General features: G+C 36.6%; 1 protein-coding gene across 1 annotated transcript in view; it reads left to right on the top strand.

Moving 5' to 3' along the window:
* The window catches only part of LOC137406473 (WD repeat-containing protein 76-like), a 31,417-nt gene that overhangs the window by 864 nt on the left and 8,595 nt on the right, over positions 1-21,958 (top strand). The window contains exons 2-10 of the mRNA XM_068093058.1: positions 8,255-8,311; positions 8,768-8,869; positions 8,952-9,031; positions 9,194-9,380; positions 14,476-14,581; positions 17,606-17,799; positions 18,032-18,202; positions 19,116-19,237; positions 21,430-21,666. Of these exons, the coding sequence (XP_067949159.1) occupies positions 8,255-8,311; positions 8,768-8,869; positions 8,952-9,031; positions 9,194-9,380; positions 14,476-14,581; positions 17,606-17,799; positions 18,032-18,202; positions 19,116-19,237; positions 21,430-21,666 (1,256 nt within the window). The remainder of the gene's footprint in view (positions 1-8,254; positions 8,312-8,767; positions 8,870-8,951; positions 9,032-9,193; positions 9,381-14,475; positions 14,582-17,605; positions 17,800-18,031; positions 18,203-19,115; positions 19,238-21,429; positions 21,667-21,958) is intronic.

The raw sequence follows: 21,958 nt of genomic DNA, 5'->3' as shown, positions 1-21,958 counted from the left end.
GTCAAGACACAAAGGGTACTGTCTGTGATTCTCTGCAATGATGAATGCAGGCAAGAAAACTACCAGCCTATTCTCTCTCTCGTACAAGAAGTGCACAAGCAAATTCAGGATCCCATATACGAGTGCATATGGCTGAGCTGTTGGTTTTGTTGTTTGCACCAGCGAGTCACTTGCACTAGCGGTCTAACCAATTGCCCAAGCAGGCATCTACACCATTTGTTGGTTGTATTGGCATGAATACATTTGTGGCCCTTACTGCCTGTCCGGTAGCTGTGGCTATTTTCTCCTATCAACCCCAGAAGTGGGATAGGTATTCTAGCCTGCCTACCCAGTTGATTTGTAATTGACCTCTCAGAGAGACGATGGCTGTCAAGCTGAAAAGAATATGTTGTGGCGCTTTACAGTGCCTCGCGTTGCGCGTTCACAACTCGAGTTGTACAACTCGAGTTGCACAACTCGGCCTGGATTTTTGATGAACTCGAGTTGTGTTACGCAAAACTAACACGGGTTTGTGAAAAGCAAAGTGAGTAATTGGGGTGTCTCATTTACAGAACATTTACAGAAATTTAATAATAATAATTTAAATATATATACACATTTAAATTATATATATTGGCGATACTTGCGCATATTTATTTCTATAAATATAACGAGACAAAAACAATTGTAGAATGTAAGAAGCAAACTAAAAAACAATCTATGTGGGAGCTGGGCCACTTCTTTTTCAAATGACAAAAAGAGTTCTCTTTCTAGAACCTGACAAGAACTGAATTAATAACGGAAATGATCAAACATAGAAATTATGTCAACGACATTTAATGATGTACCAAAAAAGTGCTTCGCGTTCCATGTTCTCAAGCCGAGTTGTTGTTGAAAGAACTCGGCTTGGGTTTTGATGAACTCGAGTTGTGTAACTCGAGTTGTACAACTCGAGTTATATTTACAAACTCGAGTTGGTAAATATAACTCGAGTTGTACAAACTCGAGTTGCAAACTCGACACACTATAATTCGCTATTTAGTTCTAGTTTTACAGTACATACATACATAGTTTAATTTCTATTAGCTAACGGGTGCCTATTGATGTACCATTGTTAATATAACCAGATCTACGGTTATTCTACTGTAATACCAATATATTGCACCTTACTTTTGAAAAGTCGCGTTGCGTGTTCACAACTCGAGTTGTGCAACTCGAGTTGTACAACTCGAGTTGTGAACGCGCAACGCGAGGCACTGTAAGGCGCCATAATATGTGGTACGTAAGTCCACTTCAAGTCTCTGAGCTAATCGAATTCAATCAGCATGAAACTACCTAATATATCTTATATATATATTTCTCAAAGTTGGTCGTATGTCGTCGGTAGGTGCGTCCAGCTATAGTTATTGAAATCTTGGAATAATGAATTCATATCGCTGAAGATTTGATCTCAGACCCTCCTGCTCACCAGACCGATGCCTTACTAAGCCACAGAGCTTGAACGATTAGTGAGGCGATATATGTCGGTATATGGAAGCAAATAGGCTAGCGCTTTCGGTCATAATGTAAAGTCATGGCGTAGCTCCGTAAAAATAGTAGCTCTTAAGCTTACGCAAATTATCCATTAGCATTGTGCTAGGCTAACAGCAAGTGGCAGGCAACTCTCATTACCTCTCATTGTTTATGAGCGGATTTTTAATACTTGGGCAACGTCGGGTAGCACAGCTAGTATATGTATATTCCTCAGAGTTTGTGTGTGGATATGTGTGTAGTCCTAGCTATAGCTATTAAAATCGTGAAACAAAGAAGCCGTATCGCAGAAGATTTGATCTCGGACCCTCTGGTTCGCCGACCTACCAGTTTAGCCACACGAGCTTGATGGATTCGTTAGGCCCTCGCTAGGCAATATATGTCGATATATGGTAGCAAAGACGCTATGACACAGATTAGAACAAAGACACTTATTAGTAAACTTACTAAAAATATACATTGGCAATGTGCCAGGCTAATAACAAGTGGAGTACCTGGGCAACGCCGGTAGCACAGCTAGTAGGTTATACACGTCAATGGTGGCTTCGGCAATTCAAGTTCGTGTTTCGATCGCAACTGCAAAACAGCTGCAGGCCTGCTTGCAGCCATTTCAAAGTGTCTTATTCGGTGGGGTGACGCTCGTAAAATAGATGCTATTACGACTTTAATCACATAAATTATTACTAGCAATTCTCTAAACGCGCAGTTCTCTACGGGTTGTGATAAATACATGTACCGGTACGTAACTTCGCGAAAAACCACACGCTTTATTGCGACAATTTTTATGATCGATTTTAATTGGACGAAATTCATTACTGGTAGTTGATTCGTTAACGTAAAAGCCTTTGTTCCATAATTTTAAATATAGTTAATCAGAAAGGTTACATAAAACTGGGCGTGGCTTAAAATAACGACCCATTTTATGCGTCCCGCGGGAAATGAGAAGCGTGTTCCTGCGACGGAGAGATTTACCAATTTTTATGTAAGCTCAATGTACATGTATTTCACTGTCTCGACCTCATTTTTCTCTCCAATATACATATAAATTTAGTACGACTATTTTACTAAATCTATAATACGTATTTTAACTTTTTGTAAAGTTATTCGATTTGGATAGTAATTTACAGTTTGAAAGCCTTTAAAATCGTTCTCACCTGGCACTGCATGGGCTTCGTAGTACAGGTACCTGTCATCCATAGGTACTACGTGTGTGGTACCCGTAATGTGGTTTTCTCTAAGCTAATATTGCAACCAATTTACATAGCTATCACACGCTTGACAGATGATATAAACTAACAAAGTTGTGTGACTGATAGAAACGCATATTAGCGTGCCGTTGAGAGTTTTGTGCCTCTTACAAAAAATGTCTTGCGTATAGTTGTGCTCAGTGTATTTCCTAATGTGTACAGTATGATAATTTTGAGTTTATTAACGTAAACACCGTGAATATTTCATCAATAGTGTACACCCATTTTTTGTTGTTACGGTAGAAATTTTGATTAAGGTAACAAGTCAGGGTTAGCATTTAACACACAAGGTCTTTTTCATTGTTAATGGTCTATTTTGTTATCTATACTTCACTCCCATAGTATATCTAGGTTAATTGACTGCTAATATGAAGTCTTATTGGTTCATAACCTGTATCAGTGCAATGGTTATCGAGCATCTGTTAATTCAATCCTTTGATCTGGTAATATACAAGTTTAGATTAAAGTTCAAGTTCAATATGGACAAAGCATTTAGTCTTGACATGTGCGCAGCTGCGCAAAAAGGTTGAAGGAAGAGTTCTGCACCTAAGCAGAATAAAACTTTCTTCTGTGAGCTGTGTGAGGCCTGTGATATTTTCAAAAACAGCTACTTTCAAGAAAATCAGCAGTGGTTGAGATGGCAGTTGTACAGAAGCAGTGGCTCTCGGTGAAAGCAGTTCTGCTTGCAAGAGCAGCCAAACTCTTTGAAAACAATAAAATTTACCTCTCGAGAGATGGTGAAAATGCCACTTAGTTTGCAAAATTATAACTTGTGATTCCAGTGTAACTTACTCCAGGTTTCATCATTTAAAAATATTGGTGATAAAGTAATTAAGATACAAATGTACAAAAAAGTGTTGCTAGGTACAGTCATTTAAGTTTGTATGCTTAATGACCTTCTGGTTTTGGGCAAAACCACTGCAATACATGTTAATCCATACAAATAAATTCCATACTGCTAAAAACTTTGGTTAAAGGTTGAATTGCAACAAAATTGGCATTGCACTTGTTTAGTATCAGAAAGTTCACCATGTCTTACTCTGCTGTGTTGTAGGTCCAAAATATGTGGAAATGTGATTACAAGCTCTTAAAGACGTGGTTGCGTCAAATTTGAGTTGATTTTTAAAAGTATTTTTTTGTCTATCAGTTGATATGTTGTTTGTTGTGTTAGGCGATCTCATTGTCAAGATATTTGAAGATTAAAATCGAAAAAATTTGATCGCGATAAAAACGCTCAGGCCAAAAAAACATGCCCAGACTTGCCCAAAATGATACAACCTATCTCTCTCTCGTATTCACATCGGCTATTGTGATAAAAGTTTAGTCCTACGCGGCATATATTTTATTTTGTATTTGCTCGTTCTCTAGAATAAAGTTTTAAATCCAGCTACAGAAACATTATTACTAATGTCTCTGACATTAGTAATAATTTATCAAACATTATTACTAATGTCCTCAAACAAGGGAAATTAAAAACTTGTCATATTAGCTTCTTTTAAATGCTGTGTAAACATCTTAGTACCGACTACCAATTCTACCAGTCTATGGTAATTATGTCAAGCAAACTATGTAGAATAATGTCTTTGTATCGGCACAGTTCCATCGCTACCCGCACTAATGATATACAGCCCCGCCCACATGATGCCCGTCGCCTATCCTCGGGAGGGGGCTGTATATCATTGCCCACATCGAAAACTAGTTTCTTACTAAGTAAATAAGCAAGCTGCGTCTTTGAAAAGAATATGTGGCGAAACAAACTACATCCCTAAAAGTCATGTACATCGCATAGTCGACTGTCAATGTTATCGAGTCATTATCGGTATCAATTTGTAGAAAAAAATTCATTTGTCACATTTGATTAGTTGATTCATGTACTGAACTGATGGTCGAGCTATGCAAAAGTGCCTGTCCATGCAGCTCTGATTAAACTTTATAAATCCATCTATCAGACAAGATTTCAGCACAGGTGTCAATGTGGCTATCATGTATTCAATGTTCTGCAAATCATGTTTTGCATTATCTTCAACAATATTGTTTTATTATATAATTTTTACAAGCAAACAGTTTTTCATCTCATTATAAAACTTTTATTAAAAATTTCCATCCAAGTCGTGGCCACTCACATAGTTTCAGCTCATACAATAGGACAAATTCATCTACTGCAACAAACTCAAACAAAACATCATGGTTTATGCAGCACACATTCAAGTCTTTCTTTCCCATTTATGGCAGTTTCCACACTGACAAAGCTGCTTCGGCTGGTGTGACCACATAAACATCCTGTAATCAATAAAACAAATGCAATAAATCTATGTCATTCAAAGATATGTCATTCTAACACGTATCTACTGGAAGCTTTCAAATTGGGAGTTACATGTAGATAGATGGCGAGTGTAATTTTAAAAATGAATAAATTTTTAACAAAAGCATAAGTACGCCAAGCCAACGATTCGAAGCTTTGGTTCTGGAAGTGAAAGATGTGCATTGATCAATCGATTTTCTTCACTTTCTACAAGTGAGAAGTAAACATCTGAAGTCAAATCAAAAATCTAATTTATTAGCTAAAACTGCTAAAGAAAATTTGAAGCAATATAGCTAGGTGAAACGATAAAAAATTATTAAACGATGATTGGTGATAGCAAAAAATTATAATTGTATCAATAAGTAAATGTATTCATGAGTACTAAAATTATTACCTTTAGTATATATTCATCAATCTAAGCCATTGTATTGCTAGATGCTATGGATTAAAAAGAAGCCGTCATAACTCACTGTACGTCCTTATTTCGCACATGTGCACCGGAAATTACATTATAACCTCAAAAAAGGAAAATATAATCTGAATGTAAACACAACAGTATATCTATAGGAGACTCAAAGTAAAAGATAAATTTACCTCAATTCTCTTATTTTCCTCTGTAGCACTTTATCCACCTGATGCTCAGAAAACTCTGACTCAGCTTCGCAGTAACTTTACAGTAATTTTTACAATTCTGTTGTTCGCCAATAAAACGTGTTGATCGAGTAATTCATTAAAGTAACGATGTTAATTAATTTAGTAAATATCGATGTCCATGCAATTTAATAATAGAGTAAAACCCCTAAATTTGAGATCACAGACAACTCGTTTTATGAGAGATAACATTTATTACGACCTATATAAAAATTTCGTGTTGATGATTGGCTAATGAAGCGATCTTATATTTATCACTTGTTGACTCTTTTCAGATGTATCACTAGTTACGTCGTGAATGAAGCACCCGCTGGAATCTGAGCTTTTTAAAAGATGGCCTCATTCAAACGCATATATCTCTGGACAGGGTTAGTCTACAAAGACAAAAATAACATCAAATTGTAGCTGAAGTTTTAGCCTTTTATTGGTTTTAATTTCATTAAATTGACCTTTTTGACGCAACCACGTTTTTAAGAGCTAAAAAACGAACAGCTAATCGTTGATTACACTGTTTAACTGTACCTAAAGCTGTTTTTGTGGCAGCCATCACACAAATGGCCATATATAAGAATCCCTCTCAAAATGGCGCAAATGTGACATATTTGAACACCATGTGTCTCTGTGTACGCTTTCATGCAACCTCATTCGTCAAAATATTTTAACAAATATAGTTCACGCATTAAATACAACCATGTCTATTGTCCTTGCGCGTCGATTTCATTATCATTGTAATGCTGTCACTTTGAGCACTGATATCTCAAGACCTAGCCTAAAAATCAGTTTAATTTTGTAACCTTTTAGCTTCAGGGGGTGCATATCATCCTCTAATAAACATGAAGAGCCTGTTGGTCACATCTAATGTTCGAAAAATGCTGCAGAAATTGTTTGCGCCATTTGGCGGGAACTATCGGTCACATAATCAGATTACGACTAGATGATTAAACTAAGCTGAAACGAAACTGTAAAGTAGCGAGCATCTATATTTGATAAGGGCTTTCCGGTAGAACCCGAAGTGTTTGTCATAAACTAGTGCTACGAGAAGTGTTATATTAAGCCTATTATTGGTATTTCATTTCCTGTGATAACATCACGTGTCACAACAGTAACCACTTTGAGTTAGTACACATCATCAAAATGAAAGGATTCCAACCAATGGCCTTTTTTTAACTGCTCGTTTTTATGCTTTTAAGGGCTTGTAATCACATTTTCACATATTTTGAACCTATAATACAGCAGAGTAAGACATGGTGAACCTTTTAATTTAAAATAACTGTAATGTAAATTTTGTTGCAAGTTAACCTTTAAATGACACAAAGGGAATTCTCACGAGAAGGTAGGTGGTTTTCGGACTGTAATACAGTGGACCTACGCCATACAGCATTAATTCGTTTCGGCGTTGGTATTGTAAGGTGAAAATGCCTTCTTGAGGGGTATGGAAACGCATAGTAATTGTCTAATGCAAACACCCGTTGGTAAAAAAACATCGAAATTCTATATGTACCGTAATGTATATGTTAAAAGTTAATAACAAAATAGGATATCAACCTTATCAATTATAGCTACCTACGGTAGCTTTAGTGTATTTAGTGGTTATAATCCGCAATAAAATGTAACATTACTATGTATAGTACGTACCGTATGAAGCTCTTACCCTCGAGACAGACGTATAATATAAACATTGAATTTAAATGAATTTAGCTTATTAAACACATATTTATAGCTAAGTTTCAGTACGTATATTACTAAACTAAACTTTAGTTTTATCATCAACTCAATCATTTTTACGTTTCCGGTTTCATTTTCACTATAACTTACAACGAATAATGCTGAACTGAGGAAGAGCGATCACCGTATCAGGCATTTCAGGTATTGTGGGAAGTATTTCGGTGAGTAGCATATTGGCATCTTCAATATTCCGATGTATTCAGCATATAGACTGCCAAATTGAAATTTCGAGAGATATTTTTGTTGTCAAAGTTAAAAAATGTCGTATGAAGGGAACGAAAAAACATCATTTTGTACATCGTAATAAAAACAAACCGTAAAACAAGGACGGTGTAACCCGGTAGTGCGCTGTATATACTAGGTCATTATAGGCTACATCGGTGCCCCAATATAAATAGCTTGTGGCAGTTTAAAAGTTTTACAAGCCATAAATTCAAGTCGATTCGCAATAATCTTCGAGATGTGAATTTTATCAAGAATAGCACTACCGGTCCAGAATTCTAATTCCAAAAATCAAAAAATTTATTAAGCTGCTCTATTAGCTTAGCTTAGTGTTAATTGTGATATTTCTTCTAGAACGAATGAGCATTAGAATGAATGAGAAAACAGACCGGCTTATATATCTCTTATATAACTTAACAATAGCCTCTACTATCAGCAGTGTCTTGTTTGATTTTAAAAGTAAGATGGTGCTGTAAGGTATTTTGTAACTTGAGAGTTTACTGGTGGAGTCATTTGATAAGTTTTATCTGGTTGCTTACATTTATTTTGAGCTGTCATACTTTTAGAGGAGCATTCATAATTACGGAATTCCTTTTAGACTAGACCGAACTGCAACAAGATGCCCATTTGCACCAGAAAACGATGCTTTGATTTGGTAAGATGCTGTATCACAATTAATCATGGTAGTTCTCGCCTAGATAATTTGTGAGATGATCTAGTCATTTTGCATGCATTATTTTAGCTTATTGATTAACTGAGCATGTGCTGTGATACACCTAATTACAGTTCTCTTGGAGACTCGGTGTTTTAGGATGTTAACAATAGTTGTTATAGAACATATAGTAATATTATGGAAATTGTTGATAGACGCAGTGTCATTATTCTTTTTTATGGCACCATGAACACAAGTTGAGAGCAGATAGTACACTGCTGCGACCATACTTTCTAGGCTAGTGTTACACTGTAACAGTGTTTGCAGGACAGGTTTTGGAGTTTTGCATTTAACCATTGGAAGAGGCTGCTATATGCATCAATGTGATGGATTAATTGATTAAATTCAGGTATCGATCTATCCAAATTTGTTTGTTGACTCATGGAATCCACATTTTAGAGCTCTGCTGGTGCGGATGATGACAAGTCATGGTTTGAGAAGCGGAGAGAAGATAACCTGAAAGCTAATGCCGCCTTCTTGTCAAGTCTGCAGATTAAGGAAGTGAGTATTGCACCCAGCCAATAGCCTACTCCAGTGTGTTTCTGCGGAACAGCTATTGAAAATTGTCTGTGCAATATTTTAGGCAAAGTCATCCCTGCTATCCAGTCATACTAGGAAAGAAAGCAAACCTAAGAAACCAACAACAACACGGGGCATAAAAGTGTGAGTGCACAGCTAATTTTCAGGGCTGTTTCTTTCAAAAATTGATTGTTTTTGCAATGTTTATGTTTGTTTCAATAACATTTAAATAATAACTTTAATATTTCTTCTTTTCTTCTCATATGATGCCTGATAGCAGTTTTACTCTTCGTGTTGACGCTTTAGTCCCAGCGAAACTAAAGAGTATCTGATTCAACCTCGAAAGTCACTAAGGCTTCGATCAAGGACATGTTTGAATGACTCAGCAGGATCGATCCCTGATGACCCTCTAGTGAAGTTGTTTGCTGGAACTAACAGGCATACTAGTAGCATATTGGAGACTGACAATGCTGGTGAGAATGATGCTCAGCTGGTAAGTTAATCCAGCCATTCTTTTTGGCTGAGGTCACTTTTGTTAGGATTAATATTAGCCTGTCAATATCATCTGCGAAACCCAAGTACAGTCATACCTTGATATCCGAGTGCCCCAGCATATGAGAAAATCGAGATACAAGCAAAATTTCGAGCAGGTTTCTTCCTTGAATGAGATACGAATGATCTTTAAGGTACAAGCCGGTTCTCGATGGCCCCTACATGGCCAAGTACACGAGAGGCCGCTCTCGAGAACAGTATCGCCTGATCTTTTTCTTCGAATCAGTTTGAAAGTTTTTAAAAGGTCGACTAAAAGTTATATTGAACGAGAGGAAAAAAGCGTGAAACTAAAAACAGATAATAAAAATTTAAAGGTTGACTTGCAACAAAATTCACATTACAGTTATTTGGTATTAAAAGATTCACCATGTCTTACTCTGTTGTGTTGTATGAGGTCTGATTCAAAAGTTCCCGGAATGGAGTTGTATACTCGTGCATATTCGCACGATGGAAAACCATTGCAGAGTTGGCTGGGAAACATCTCTGGAGTGTTGTCACAAAATTTCAGCTTTCTATGACAATGCGTTCTCATGTGGGCCGACGATATGTCAAGGTCTGTCCGGTGCGTCCGTCGTTTTTTAACAAATTTATCGACGTGTCTAATCAATCGGAACAGCGTAGTTGCATTAGTTGCATTTTGTGCGAAATTAGGGAAAACAAATACTCAGACAGTTGTAATGTTAAGTATTGCTTTTGGAGATGCTGGTCTAAAAAAACACAAATTTTTGAGTGGTACAAACGTTTTTGTGAAAGTAGAGACATCACTGAAGATGACGCGAGGTCTGGCAGACCAGCGTCGGCAAGAACCTGCTCGTAAATTGACAGTGTGAGGTCACTAGTCATGCCAGATCGACGTTTAACCACTAGATATATCTGGAGAGACTAAAGTTAGTTTTGAAACTGTTCAAAAAGTTTTAACTGACAATTTAAACATTTTAAACGATGTTTTAACAATTTAAACGAGTCGCAGCAAAGTTCGTGCCAAGCTTGCTAACTGATGACCAAAACGAGCTCAGGATGCATGCTTGCAACGATTTTAAGTAAGCTTTCAGGAATGATCAAAACTTTATTTTAAAGGTCGTAATATCCTTATTTTCCCTAATTTCACACAAAATTTAATGCAAATGCGGTGTTCTGGTTTATTAGACATGACAATAAAAAATTTTTTTTAAATCGACGGAAGCACCTGACAGACCTTGACATATCGTCGGCTCACATGAGAACGCGTTGTCATAGCTGCTTGAAATTTTGTGACAACACTCCAGAGGTGTTTCCCAGCCAACGCTGCAATGGGTTTTCTATCGTGCAAATATGCACGAGTATACAACTCCATTCCGGGAACTTTTGGATCAGGCCTCTTAAGTACCAAATATGTGGAAATGTGATTACAAGCTCTTAAAAGCTCAAAAACGAAAAGCGGCCGTAGATTAAAATCTCTTTATTTCGATGACGTAACCACGAAATTTGGTTATCGTCTTGTCACGTATGTTCTCACGTGAATTAAAAGGCCAATACAAAGCTCAATAGAAAACTTATCGTAGTACTAGTTTATGACAAACACTTCGGGTTTTACCGAATACCCCATATCAAATATAGATGCTCGCTACTTTACAGTTTTGTTTCGGCATTATTCAATCGTCAAGCTGTTCTCTGATCATGTGACCCAATACTTTGCAAATAATTTTTGCAGCACTTTTCGATTATCACAGGTGACCAACAGGCTCGTCATGATTATCAGACAATGATATGTACTCCTTCGAGCTAAGGTTAAAAAGTTTAATGATTTTCTACGGTAAGTTATAAGAGATCAGTGCTAAAAGTGACAGCATTACAATGACGATAAAACAGACGCGTAAGAACAATAGACATAGTTTTATTGAATGTGTGAAGTATATTTGTGAAAATATTTCGACGAATAAGGTTGCAAGAAAGTGTAAACAGAAACCATCTCTCACAACTTCATCACATTTGAGCCGTTTTGAAAAGAGAATCCAGACTACGGCGGTCTCGTGTGGCTGCGATTTTCTGTTCATTTTTGAGCTTTTAAGAGCTTGTAATCATCTTTCCACATATTTTACACCTACAAAACAACAGATTCGTTCAAGTTAAATTCAAAGTTTCTGTTAAGTAGCGTTACAAAAGTTTAGTGTACCAAACGCATTGCTGTCAAGCCTCTCTTAGATTGCCGTTAGCCACTATGTCTGTCTAGGTAAAAAATTTACAGTAGTGTACATAGTAATGTTGCATTTTTTTGCAGACTTCAGCAACTAAATGGCTATGTGTTACTTTGTTAGCGTAGTTACTGAATTATAACAAATAACAACACATTTTTCTATTGTAATATGTTTTATGTGGTTTTTTCATAGTATGGTAACAGATTAATTTGTATTTAGTTATTTTATGTAAGAATAATACCTTGAGACATGAGTAAATTGACATTCGAGCTCAGTTCCAGACTGCATTAAGCGCGTATGTCAAGGTATGACTGTATGTTCAATTTTTCGCTGCTCTCAGAACCAGACTGAGGAAAAAAATGCACTATAAGAAAAATAGTCTGATTGCCTCAGGTAATTTTTGTTTCATTTTTTACACGGAAGGCGGGACAACGGGGTTTTGGGTTGAACAAGTACGCTAGAACATCCTTTACCTGTTTACCGGACCTGCTGGTAATATTGTCCAGTGGCGACGATTAGCCATTTTAAATTGATTATTGAAACTTGATTGTCCAACAGCTATCATCAGCTGTTATCTGGTGTATTGTGTGAGTCTTCCACCTAATGAGTTACCAAAATGTTTATACTGCTGATGCACAAGTATACATCGGCCACAAATCATCATTCATTGCGTATGAGTTCATATGAGTTTCTAGTTTAATTCGCCAATTATGTAGGTTCTGTCAATTACACCCATATGGTCCCATTACATCCATATGGTCCCATTACATCCATATGGTCCCATTACACCCATATGGTCCCATTACACCCATATGGTCCCATTACACCCATATGGTTCAATTACACCCATATGGTTCAATTACACCCATATGGTCCCATTACATCCATATGGTCCCATTACACCCATATGGTCCCATTACACCCATATGGTCCCATTACACCCATATGGTCCCATTACACCCATATGGTCCCATTACACCCATATGGTTCAATTACACCCATATGGTTCAATTACACCCATATGGTCCCATTACATCCATATGGTCCCATTACATCCATATGGTCCCATTACACCCATATGGTCCCATTACACCCATATGGTCCCATTACACCCATATGGTTCAATTACACCCATATGGTTCAATTACACCCATATGGTCCCATTACACCCATATGGTCCCATTACACCCATATGGTCCCATTACACCCATATGGTCCCATTACACCCATATGGTCCCATTACACCCATATGGTCCCATTACACCCATATGGTCCCATTACCTAGTCTTTAATGTAAACTGTTCATTAAAGCTTATTATTATTTATTATTTTATTAGTGAACTTTCTTACATACAATTTAATTTTTCACATAAACCTTGTATTATATGTAATGCATTTACTTTAATGTTGTACATAGTTATACGGTATATAAATACTAGCTGTGCTACCCGGCATTGCCCGGGTAATAAAAAAATCTTTGGACAGAAAATTAATTTGTATTTAACATATAACAACATTTCCCATTCTAACTTTCAAACTACATATCATGAGACAAGTGTTTTGTGTGGTTTAAATAAATTAGGCGAAAAATAAAAACAAATGTAAAGGTTTTAAAATTTTGTCGAACAACTGTGCTTTTCAAGCTAGTAGCCTGGCATATTGCCAATGGAAAATTCCAGTAAGCTGCTTGATAAGCTAGGCTTCTAATGGCGGTAAACCATGACTTTGCGTCTGCACTGTTGTCCAGCTGCAGTTATTCTAATAATAGCTATAGCCGGAATGCAGACATACTTTGTGAAATATATACAGTCAAACATGGATAACTTGAACTTCACGGGACCGAGTGAAAGTGTTCGAATTATCAGAGCGTTCAAGTTATCAGAGCACTGTCACAAGTCCATGTATTTACTTATTTATTAGCAGATACATGTACATATACAAACTATAATATAAATCAAAAGCACAAACGGCTTGTTTCAAATTAAATGCTTCTAATGTGAAGTTTAAAACGTTTTTATCAAAAAGTATAGAGATTTTTCTATCACTTGAGATTGGTTTGTTGTTTGAGGTGATGTTATTGCCAGGACGTTTTTTTAGATTGAAATTGGCAAAACTTGATCGTTGTTGAAATGCTCAAAAGAAAAGACATCTTTTTCTTTTGAGCGTTTTACCCACGACCAATTTTGCCGATTTTTCTTGAAGTTTATGCAAAGATTACCGCACTTTACCTTGCTTCCGAAGGGCGATCGCTAAGCGGATGTTTGGTATAAATCAAATTTCACCAAACCTTTAGAAAAGTCGTTGACAAAAATATTTTGCCGATGGTGGTAATAATGATGCTTATGAATTACGAAAAGTTGAGGTTTACCTCTATGGCTTGGAATAAAGTGATTTTCTAAAGCGATAACAACTGTTTCGGTAGCCGTTGGGCAAAAAACAGTTCGAGTTATCTATAGCAATTTATCATTACGTGGGAACGGACCAAAGAAACCGTTCGAGTTAACCATGTGTTCGAGCTATCCGTGGGTGAGTTATCCATGTTTGACTGTATATAGATTTGAAGTCTTTATCAACATTTCTTTTTTACCTTTTGAATAAATGAAACAAAATATTGTATACTACGCCTATTTATTGCATTATTCTGACAGTTTTGACATATGAATGACATTTAAAAGTAAATTACCTTTGTATGTAGAGGTTCGACTGTAATTGCATTGCCAATGCCCCTTATTTTTGCAAAATGATGAAAATCGATTTGCAAAAATAGACCAGGATTGTTGATTTATATAGACTATTGATATAGACTAATGTATGTACTTTTCACTCTGAGAACCATTACTAGCTCTTCTGTTGATACCATAGGCGCAGTTGAGAGAGGCAAACATATCTTGGGCTGATTGTTTTACCAACAGTGCAACGGGTGACAGCGCTGCCCTTGTCTCAAAATTTCAAGAGTTTGTTACCTCAGGTAGGGGATATGATGGTTTATCAATTCTCAGACAGCTACTATTGGACTTCCTGTTCCCCACTGACTAATCCTAGTATCAATATCACTTGTCTTGGTGTCCCGTTAGCTTTCACATTCATCGACCTGTAAATGGAGTCATATCTTTGGAGAATCTTTGTATGTTCAGTTTTCGTTATGCATTCATCATCTTTAGCTTTTTATCAACTTTGTTTAACGAAGAAAAGTCACTAATGGTATTGATTTAAACTCTGGATATTTTGTAAGTAGAGGTTCTACTATATTGGAAATTGTGGAGTCAGCTTCCTTTTGATAGCAATAAAATTTTGGCAAATGTTGCTATATCCATGTTCTTATATATTTCATATTTATATTACATGTTCTTATGTTTCCATATAGTATTCTTATTATAAAATGTGTCATGATGTAGATGACAATCAGTCTGAGTTAACTAATGTTGCATTTATTAACTGTTTCATTTTCGGACTCGAATTGCATAGAAGTATATATTGTACCTTGTTGTTGCATCATACTAAAATTCAAGTTTTATGTGATAATACTTCTATAATTATATAAAAATATATTTATGCGGTTTACTTGGCCATACAATCACTCAAAATCTGCCATCGCATTTTATTACCAGTTTATATTTTGCCATATTATTTATGGTATACACAGTTACTATAATTCAAGATACGTCGCTAATGATCATTTTTGTTGCAAAAACTAATATTCCGATCAATTGCAGATCTACATCATATTATAGCATATCTTATTCCAATGAATGATCCTTCCAAATCTTTGCATCTTCTTACTCTGCCTATGCTAAATGTTTATTTTATGTCAACTATCGGTTTGAAAATCTTTCATGGTTTGTGTCCTCACCTTTTACATGACAGTTAAGTTTTCAGCTCATTTCAACTTACGTGATATGAACAAATTGCATACAACCTCTAACAATTATTTTGAAAATATCATTATTAGCTTCTTCAACCATTTACCTCCTAATACACAGAATAATACTAATATACCCCCTTGAACACAAAAAAGTATTTCAAATGATATATTTCATACCATTTATTTGTTTTTATTAGCCAACTCTTGCCCTCTTTTAAGATTCTTGTATGGCATAATTTGGTAAACATTTCTGTTGGAAATGAAATTATCGCCAATAAATTAATACATATATATATAAATATAAATAAACGTATATATGTTATATAAATATATATAGCTACATTACTTCAGCATATATATATATAAATACAGTGAAATATGGATAACTCAAACTTCACGGGACCGAGTGAAAGTGTTTGAGTTATCAGAGCGTTCAAGTTATCAGAGCACAGTCACAAGTGAATGTATTTATCAGTAGATACATATACAAACTACATGTATATATAAACTAAAGTATAGGTTGTTTGTTGTAAGTTAAAGGGCTTATGTAGAGTTTTAAAGTATTTATCAGAAAGTATAGATATTTTTATACACTTGAGATTTGTGTGTTGTTTTAGGTGATGTGACTGCGAGAACTTTTTCAGATTAAAATTGGCAAAACCTAATCGCGGTGAAAACGCTCAGAAGACATTTTTTCTTCTGAGTGTTTTACTCGAGATCAATTTTGCCAATTTTAATTTTAAAACGTCTTGTCAGTCACATCACCTAAAACTGCAAACAAATCTCAGCCCAATAGAAAAATATCTATTCTTTGTGATAATTTTTAAAACTGGACATAAGTAAACATTTATGACCAATGCAAAAAAGCATGCTTTACATCTGATCAGTTGTTTCATTTAAAAAACTTATCGAGTGTAGTCTGTGACAAGGTATTTTTTTTGACAAAGATCAACAGTGTGACTTATTGTAGAAATAGATTTTAAACAGTTATTATAGTCCTTAAAAACTTGTTAGCCTTTTCTAATAAAATTAGCCCATCGATAGGTACGCCTTCACTACGCACTTGTCTAAACCAAGCCAATAATACACCATCCAAATCATCGTGCGACGTTGAGCGATCTGTTAGCCTTGATGAATTTTGGTCACATAACGATCTTATTCTTTCTTTTTGTTTAATCCATGTTGACACTACTTTTTGGAAGATTTTCTCTTTTTGATAATGCTAATAGCTTTTGCCCTGCTTGGATTTCCTCGAGTACTTTAAGTTTGTCAGAAGGTTTCCACGCTTTTCTTTGCTTGCGTGATGCCATCGTAAAGCGGATGTCTATTGTAGCGGAAGCCAAGCCATGAGCCTATTTGTGACATTTTATCTTTATGTATCCGCATATAATCACTGTTACAATATGTATTTTGCATGCTGTGTCTATCTTTAGTAAATTTTTATCGCTAATACTTTCTAACGTTTATAGCTTGGCCGTAACTAAGCGAACGTCTTAGCGACCCTATTAATCATTTTTATACGATTTCTTTTTCGGTTCCATTATATGGTACGGGGGAAATTATATGTACACTACGGGTATAAAAAGCGCTTTCATTAAGAAGCAGAGTAGTCTCAGCTCCGCGACTAGTGGAAACTCCTTCGAAATAATTTGAACGGAAACCACGTTTGTGAATTCGGCAAAAAACTGTTCGAGTTAACGGTGCCGAGGTCGAGTTATATAAAGCCATTTATCATTGCGTGGGAACGGACCAAGCAAATCCATTCGAGTTAACCATGTGTTCGATATATCCGAGGGCGAGTTATCCATGTTTCACTGTATATACACTGTATATGCTGAAGTATTGTGAACAGCCAACTTTTATCTTCGTCCAATTTCTACAAGACATGGCAATGTGCTAATGCATATACATTTCTACTTTCGCATATGCATTACTAGCACTACATGTACATTTGCAATGATGTTTGTAAATTTATTCCTACACATGTACATATTTATTCCTACTTTGACATGTTCATTTCTACGTGCTCAAGTAGATTTTTACCTGTCATGCATACTTTTACCTGCACATGAACATTTCTACGTATATATATACATTTCTACCTGTAAATTTATTTCCACACGTTTGCAGGTAAATCAAAAATTGTCAAAGACAACGGTCTGAAAAATTTTGTACAGACTTGTAAACGCATGTCAATCAGCGAAAGGTCAGTTGCCAAAGTTGCTCCTAAACGTATCTTCTCATTGGCGATTCATCCAACCTCTCAGAGGGCACCTCTTCTGGCAGTCGGTGATAAATGGGGCCACGTGGCATTTTGGAATGTTGTAAGTAATAGTAGCTTGGTACTAAACTTCTAATATAATATACATTTCTCTGTCTATGTATTTTATATAACTTTACATTACAAACATTCATAACTCTAGTGCAATAAATTCAGTAGTGCTCATTTCTCCTGACTCGAGCCAGTACACCTCTGACCAAAGCAACTCTGCTGGAACAGTGAAGATCACATATGTTGTGTTGTATAAGCCGCAATTTCTTCAATTGGTTGTCTAGATACCTGGATGTGAGGAAGAGGCTGCTGATGCGGGTGTCTGTCTGTTCAAGCCACATGTCCGGCCAGTAAATTGTAGCCTCTTCTCTTCTTACAACCATCACATACTCCACACCGCATCCTATGATGGCACAGTCCGCAGGTGTGATGCCAATAAGCAATCATTTTCTTTGGTGAGTTTAGTTTTATTAAAATTGTTCCATTGCTTAAAATAGCAGCTGTTTCAACAGTGTTGTTTATACAATTCTGTTCTAGCCTTGTTAAAATATAGAGACGGCTTTTGAGTTAAAACATGGTGAATTAGTCTCCATCTTCCAGGACCACCAGCTATGCAGGAGAACGGCTCACCATCATATTGTTCACATCTATGCCAAACATCACCTTGCCTACCCTCAATTTCAATCTTTGTGTGCTTTATACAAAATTACCTTTCTATTAGTTTCTTCCTTACTGCCCAAAGAGGTTATGCATGAGGGTCATTGTCCGCAATTTCTTTCAATTTTTGTCGACTATAAAAAATTATTACAGGAACAGGTTTGTCATTTCCATTAACATTTAACAGTAGAAAATGTGCTTGGTGTTAACAGAGTTAGCCAAGGGGCATGAGTGTTGTTAAGGTACATGTAATTGGAACAAAAAAATCAATACGCTGGACTCAATGCTAGTGCCATCAGAACCATAGGCTCTACACATAAGTATATGGGACCTAGTGCTGGTACCATCAGAACCATAGACTGAGCATATGATTGTGTTGGACCTAGTGCTAGTGCCATCAGATCCATAGACTGAACATATGATTGTGTTGGACCTAGCGCTAGTGCCATCAGGACCATAGACTGAACATATGATTGTGTTGGACCTAGTGCTAGTGCCATCAGAACCATAGACTGAACACATAAGTATGTTGGACTTAGTGTCAATGTTTGTTTGTCTTTAAACATACAAACTCCTACAAGTTTAGCCTTAATGCTGTGGTATAGAATAGAAAGGGCCACACTAAGTATTTGTATCGCAGTTTACCATTTGCAGAAAGTAGATTTTTTATACTTGATATCATTCTGATGCTCGAGATCTGAAATCTTGCAGGCGTATCTATCAGAGGATGAAGTGCGACACATGTATATGAGCGAGGTGGATGGCCATGTTATTTCAGTTGCATCAGCTGATGGCTCAGTCACCTACATCGATGAAAGATCGGATGCTCCCAGGTGCTGACCCTTTGCCTGTGTGGCATTTAAGGTCATCATATCAATTGAACAAAAGAAGAACAAAAAATTGACAGAACTTTGTGTTTTAAGGCAGAATCGCGGTATATTCTGAGACTGGTGTACATAGGGAGGGATAGAGGGGTGAAAATATATAGGTATATCCTGAGGCTGGTGCTGATAGGTTTGGATGGAGGATATGGGGAAGTGGGTGTATCTCGAAGCTGGTGCCGATAAGGTCAGATGGAAAGGTATAGGGGCTAGGTAGGCATATACCGAGGCTGGTGCACCGAAGGTCCCAATGAAGGGGGATAGGGAGTAGCTAGGTATGTGCTGAGGCTGGTGCAGATAAGGTGGAATGGAGGAGTCTAGGGAGTAGGTAGAGATATACTGTTGCTGGTGCAGATAAGGTGGAATGGAGGAGTCTAGGGGTTAGGTAGAGATATACTGTTGCAGGTGCAGATAAGGTGGAATGGAGGAGTCTAGGGAGTAGGTAGAGATATACTGTTGCTGGTGCAGATAAGGTGTAATGGAGGAGTCTAGGGGGTAGGTAGAGATATACTGTTGCTGGTGCAGATAAAGTGGAATGGAGGAGTCTAGGGAGTAGGTAGAGATATACTGTTGCAGGCGCAGATAAAATAGTTGAAGCGGTGTAGGGAAATAGATGTATACTGATGCTGGTGCAGATAAGAAGGGATGGAGGCGTGATGGTTTGGAGGTTTACATATATACCACGGATGGTGGAAGGTCATGAAACCAGTGAATATTGTGAAAAAGTGAAGAGACCCTTGAGCGATTTTGAGGACTATTGAATAAATATATGTTGTATTACAAGGAAGATAATTTGGAAAATTTCACTTTTGGTCAAATGTTAAGAGGTTTTTCAGCTGTAATCCTAGTATTGTAACAATATTATTGTTTTTATTATAAGTATTTAAAATACCACATGTATCAACCATGTTTATTATATCTTAAAGTATCTTCTGACAGTGTTTAAAACATGCATCTCAACATTGTTACTGTATCTGCTGAGCATCTCAACATTGTTACTGTATCTGCTGAGCGTCTATGACAATGATGTGTTTAGGAATTGTTCTTATATCTGCGGACAGTTTTAAGGTTAGAAGGCATCTTCAAAATAGTAATTTTTTTTCAAAAAAATTGTTTAAAAAAAACATGTTTCCTATATAATTCAAGTGTGCTCTTTCCATTGCTGCCACTAAAAAGTATGTCAAACCACTTTAAAACACTCATAACTTGGACTGAATGTTGGCCACTTCCAGAGACAATATGCCAGAGATATTGATCGCTGCCTGGTGGTACGTAGAAACAAGGCAGCTGAACCTGTGGTAATTGCTGCTAGGAAGGCAAACAGAAGGTCAGCTGCACCAGATGATAATACATATTCAAGTGGAGGGTTTTAATAATACATATTCAAGTGGAGGGTTTTAAAAGTGTATGAGACAATCCATCTGCCCATACCTGTAAAGAAATCATCCGTTTTCTATTCCCAAACTTTAGGCAACGTTTTCTCATTATTTGCTTTTTGTCAGTGTTTTCAATCTTTAAAACTCTGTCATTTTGTCAATTTTAAAGATATCGACTTGAAATTTTGTATGGCTAATCCTTGAAACCTAACTGATGTTTCATGGTCTCACAATTTTTCTTCTCTGTGTAAGTGGTCCAACCCACGATCCAAACTCCAACCTGATTTCGCATATATGACTTTTTGTCTCTTTTTACCTGAATAAAAATTGTAAGGGAAGATTCTGCTCCCATATTGTCATGATATACACTGTTTGGCACTATAATAACCACTTTTAAAGTGGATACACTTAGACTTTCATCCAGATATTTTGCATGAGAAACATGACTTCGAAACTACATTCTGATCCATAAAATGAGAACCGTTTGTCTGGTGAACAAACCAAGTATACCATTGGATTTGTCTAAAAAACTACACCAGAATATGACCTTTTCAAGTTCGTAACACTATATATAGAGGGGGGGTCTCTCCGAGGGTGCCTTCTAACCTTAATGACGTGTTTGGGCATTGTTCGTGTATGTGTTAACAGTGTTTCTGTCATAGATGTGTCTGGGCTCAATCCTTGTCTATGAAATATGATTTTTGAGCATTATTCTTGTGGACTATGGCAGAGATCTGTTCAGACATAGTTCTTTTTATATGTTAACAGCGTCTATGACCTAGATGCAGAGAGACTGAAGTGCATCAGTCACCACCCTGTGCAGAGACAATATTTTATTACTGGGTCAGTCAAAGGCAAGGTGCAGTTGTGGGATGATCGATATATCAATAATAAAAAAACGCGTCCGTTAGTGACCTTGCCTAGCCGGAAGGGTGTTCTTTCTGCGTATTTCTCCCCCCTCACTGGCCAGAGAATACTCACCTGTACCGCTGATGATCGTGTCAGGTATGCTTGTTTACGGTTACTTAGATGTGTATTATTAACCTTTTTGCGGGGAAAAGACCTATTATATTTTATTGGTTCTGTGGGCATACGACAGTGATGTTGTTTTACTACAGGAATGTTGTTTTGGTAGAAGTTGATAAAGCCATCACCTAGCACCGCAGGAAAAGGTCTTAAATATTGTCGGCAACATATTCATCTATGATTAATGACATGAAACGGTTATCTGCGGTGCATTGTGTTAGAGTATAAGCAAAAAATTGGAAAAGCTTGATCCTACTAAAAAGGGATAGTG

The sequence above is a fragment of the Watersipora subatra genome, chromosome 1, assembly GCF_963576615.1.
Source record: "Watersipora subatra chromosome 1, tzWatSuba1.1, whole genome shotgun sequence".
NCBI classification, from domain to species: Eukaryota; Metazoa; Bryozoa; class Gymnolaemata; order Cheilostomatida; family Watersiporidae; genus Watersipora; species Watersipora subatra.
Note: the sequence above shows the minus strand (reverse complement) of the source record. Positions and strands in the feature narration are given on the sequence as shown.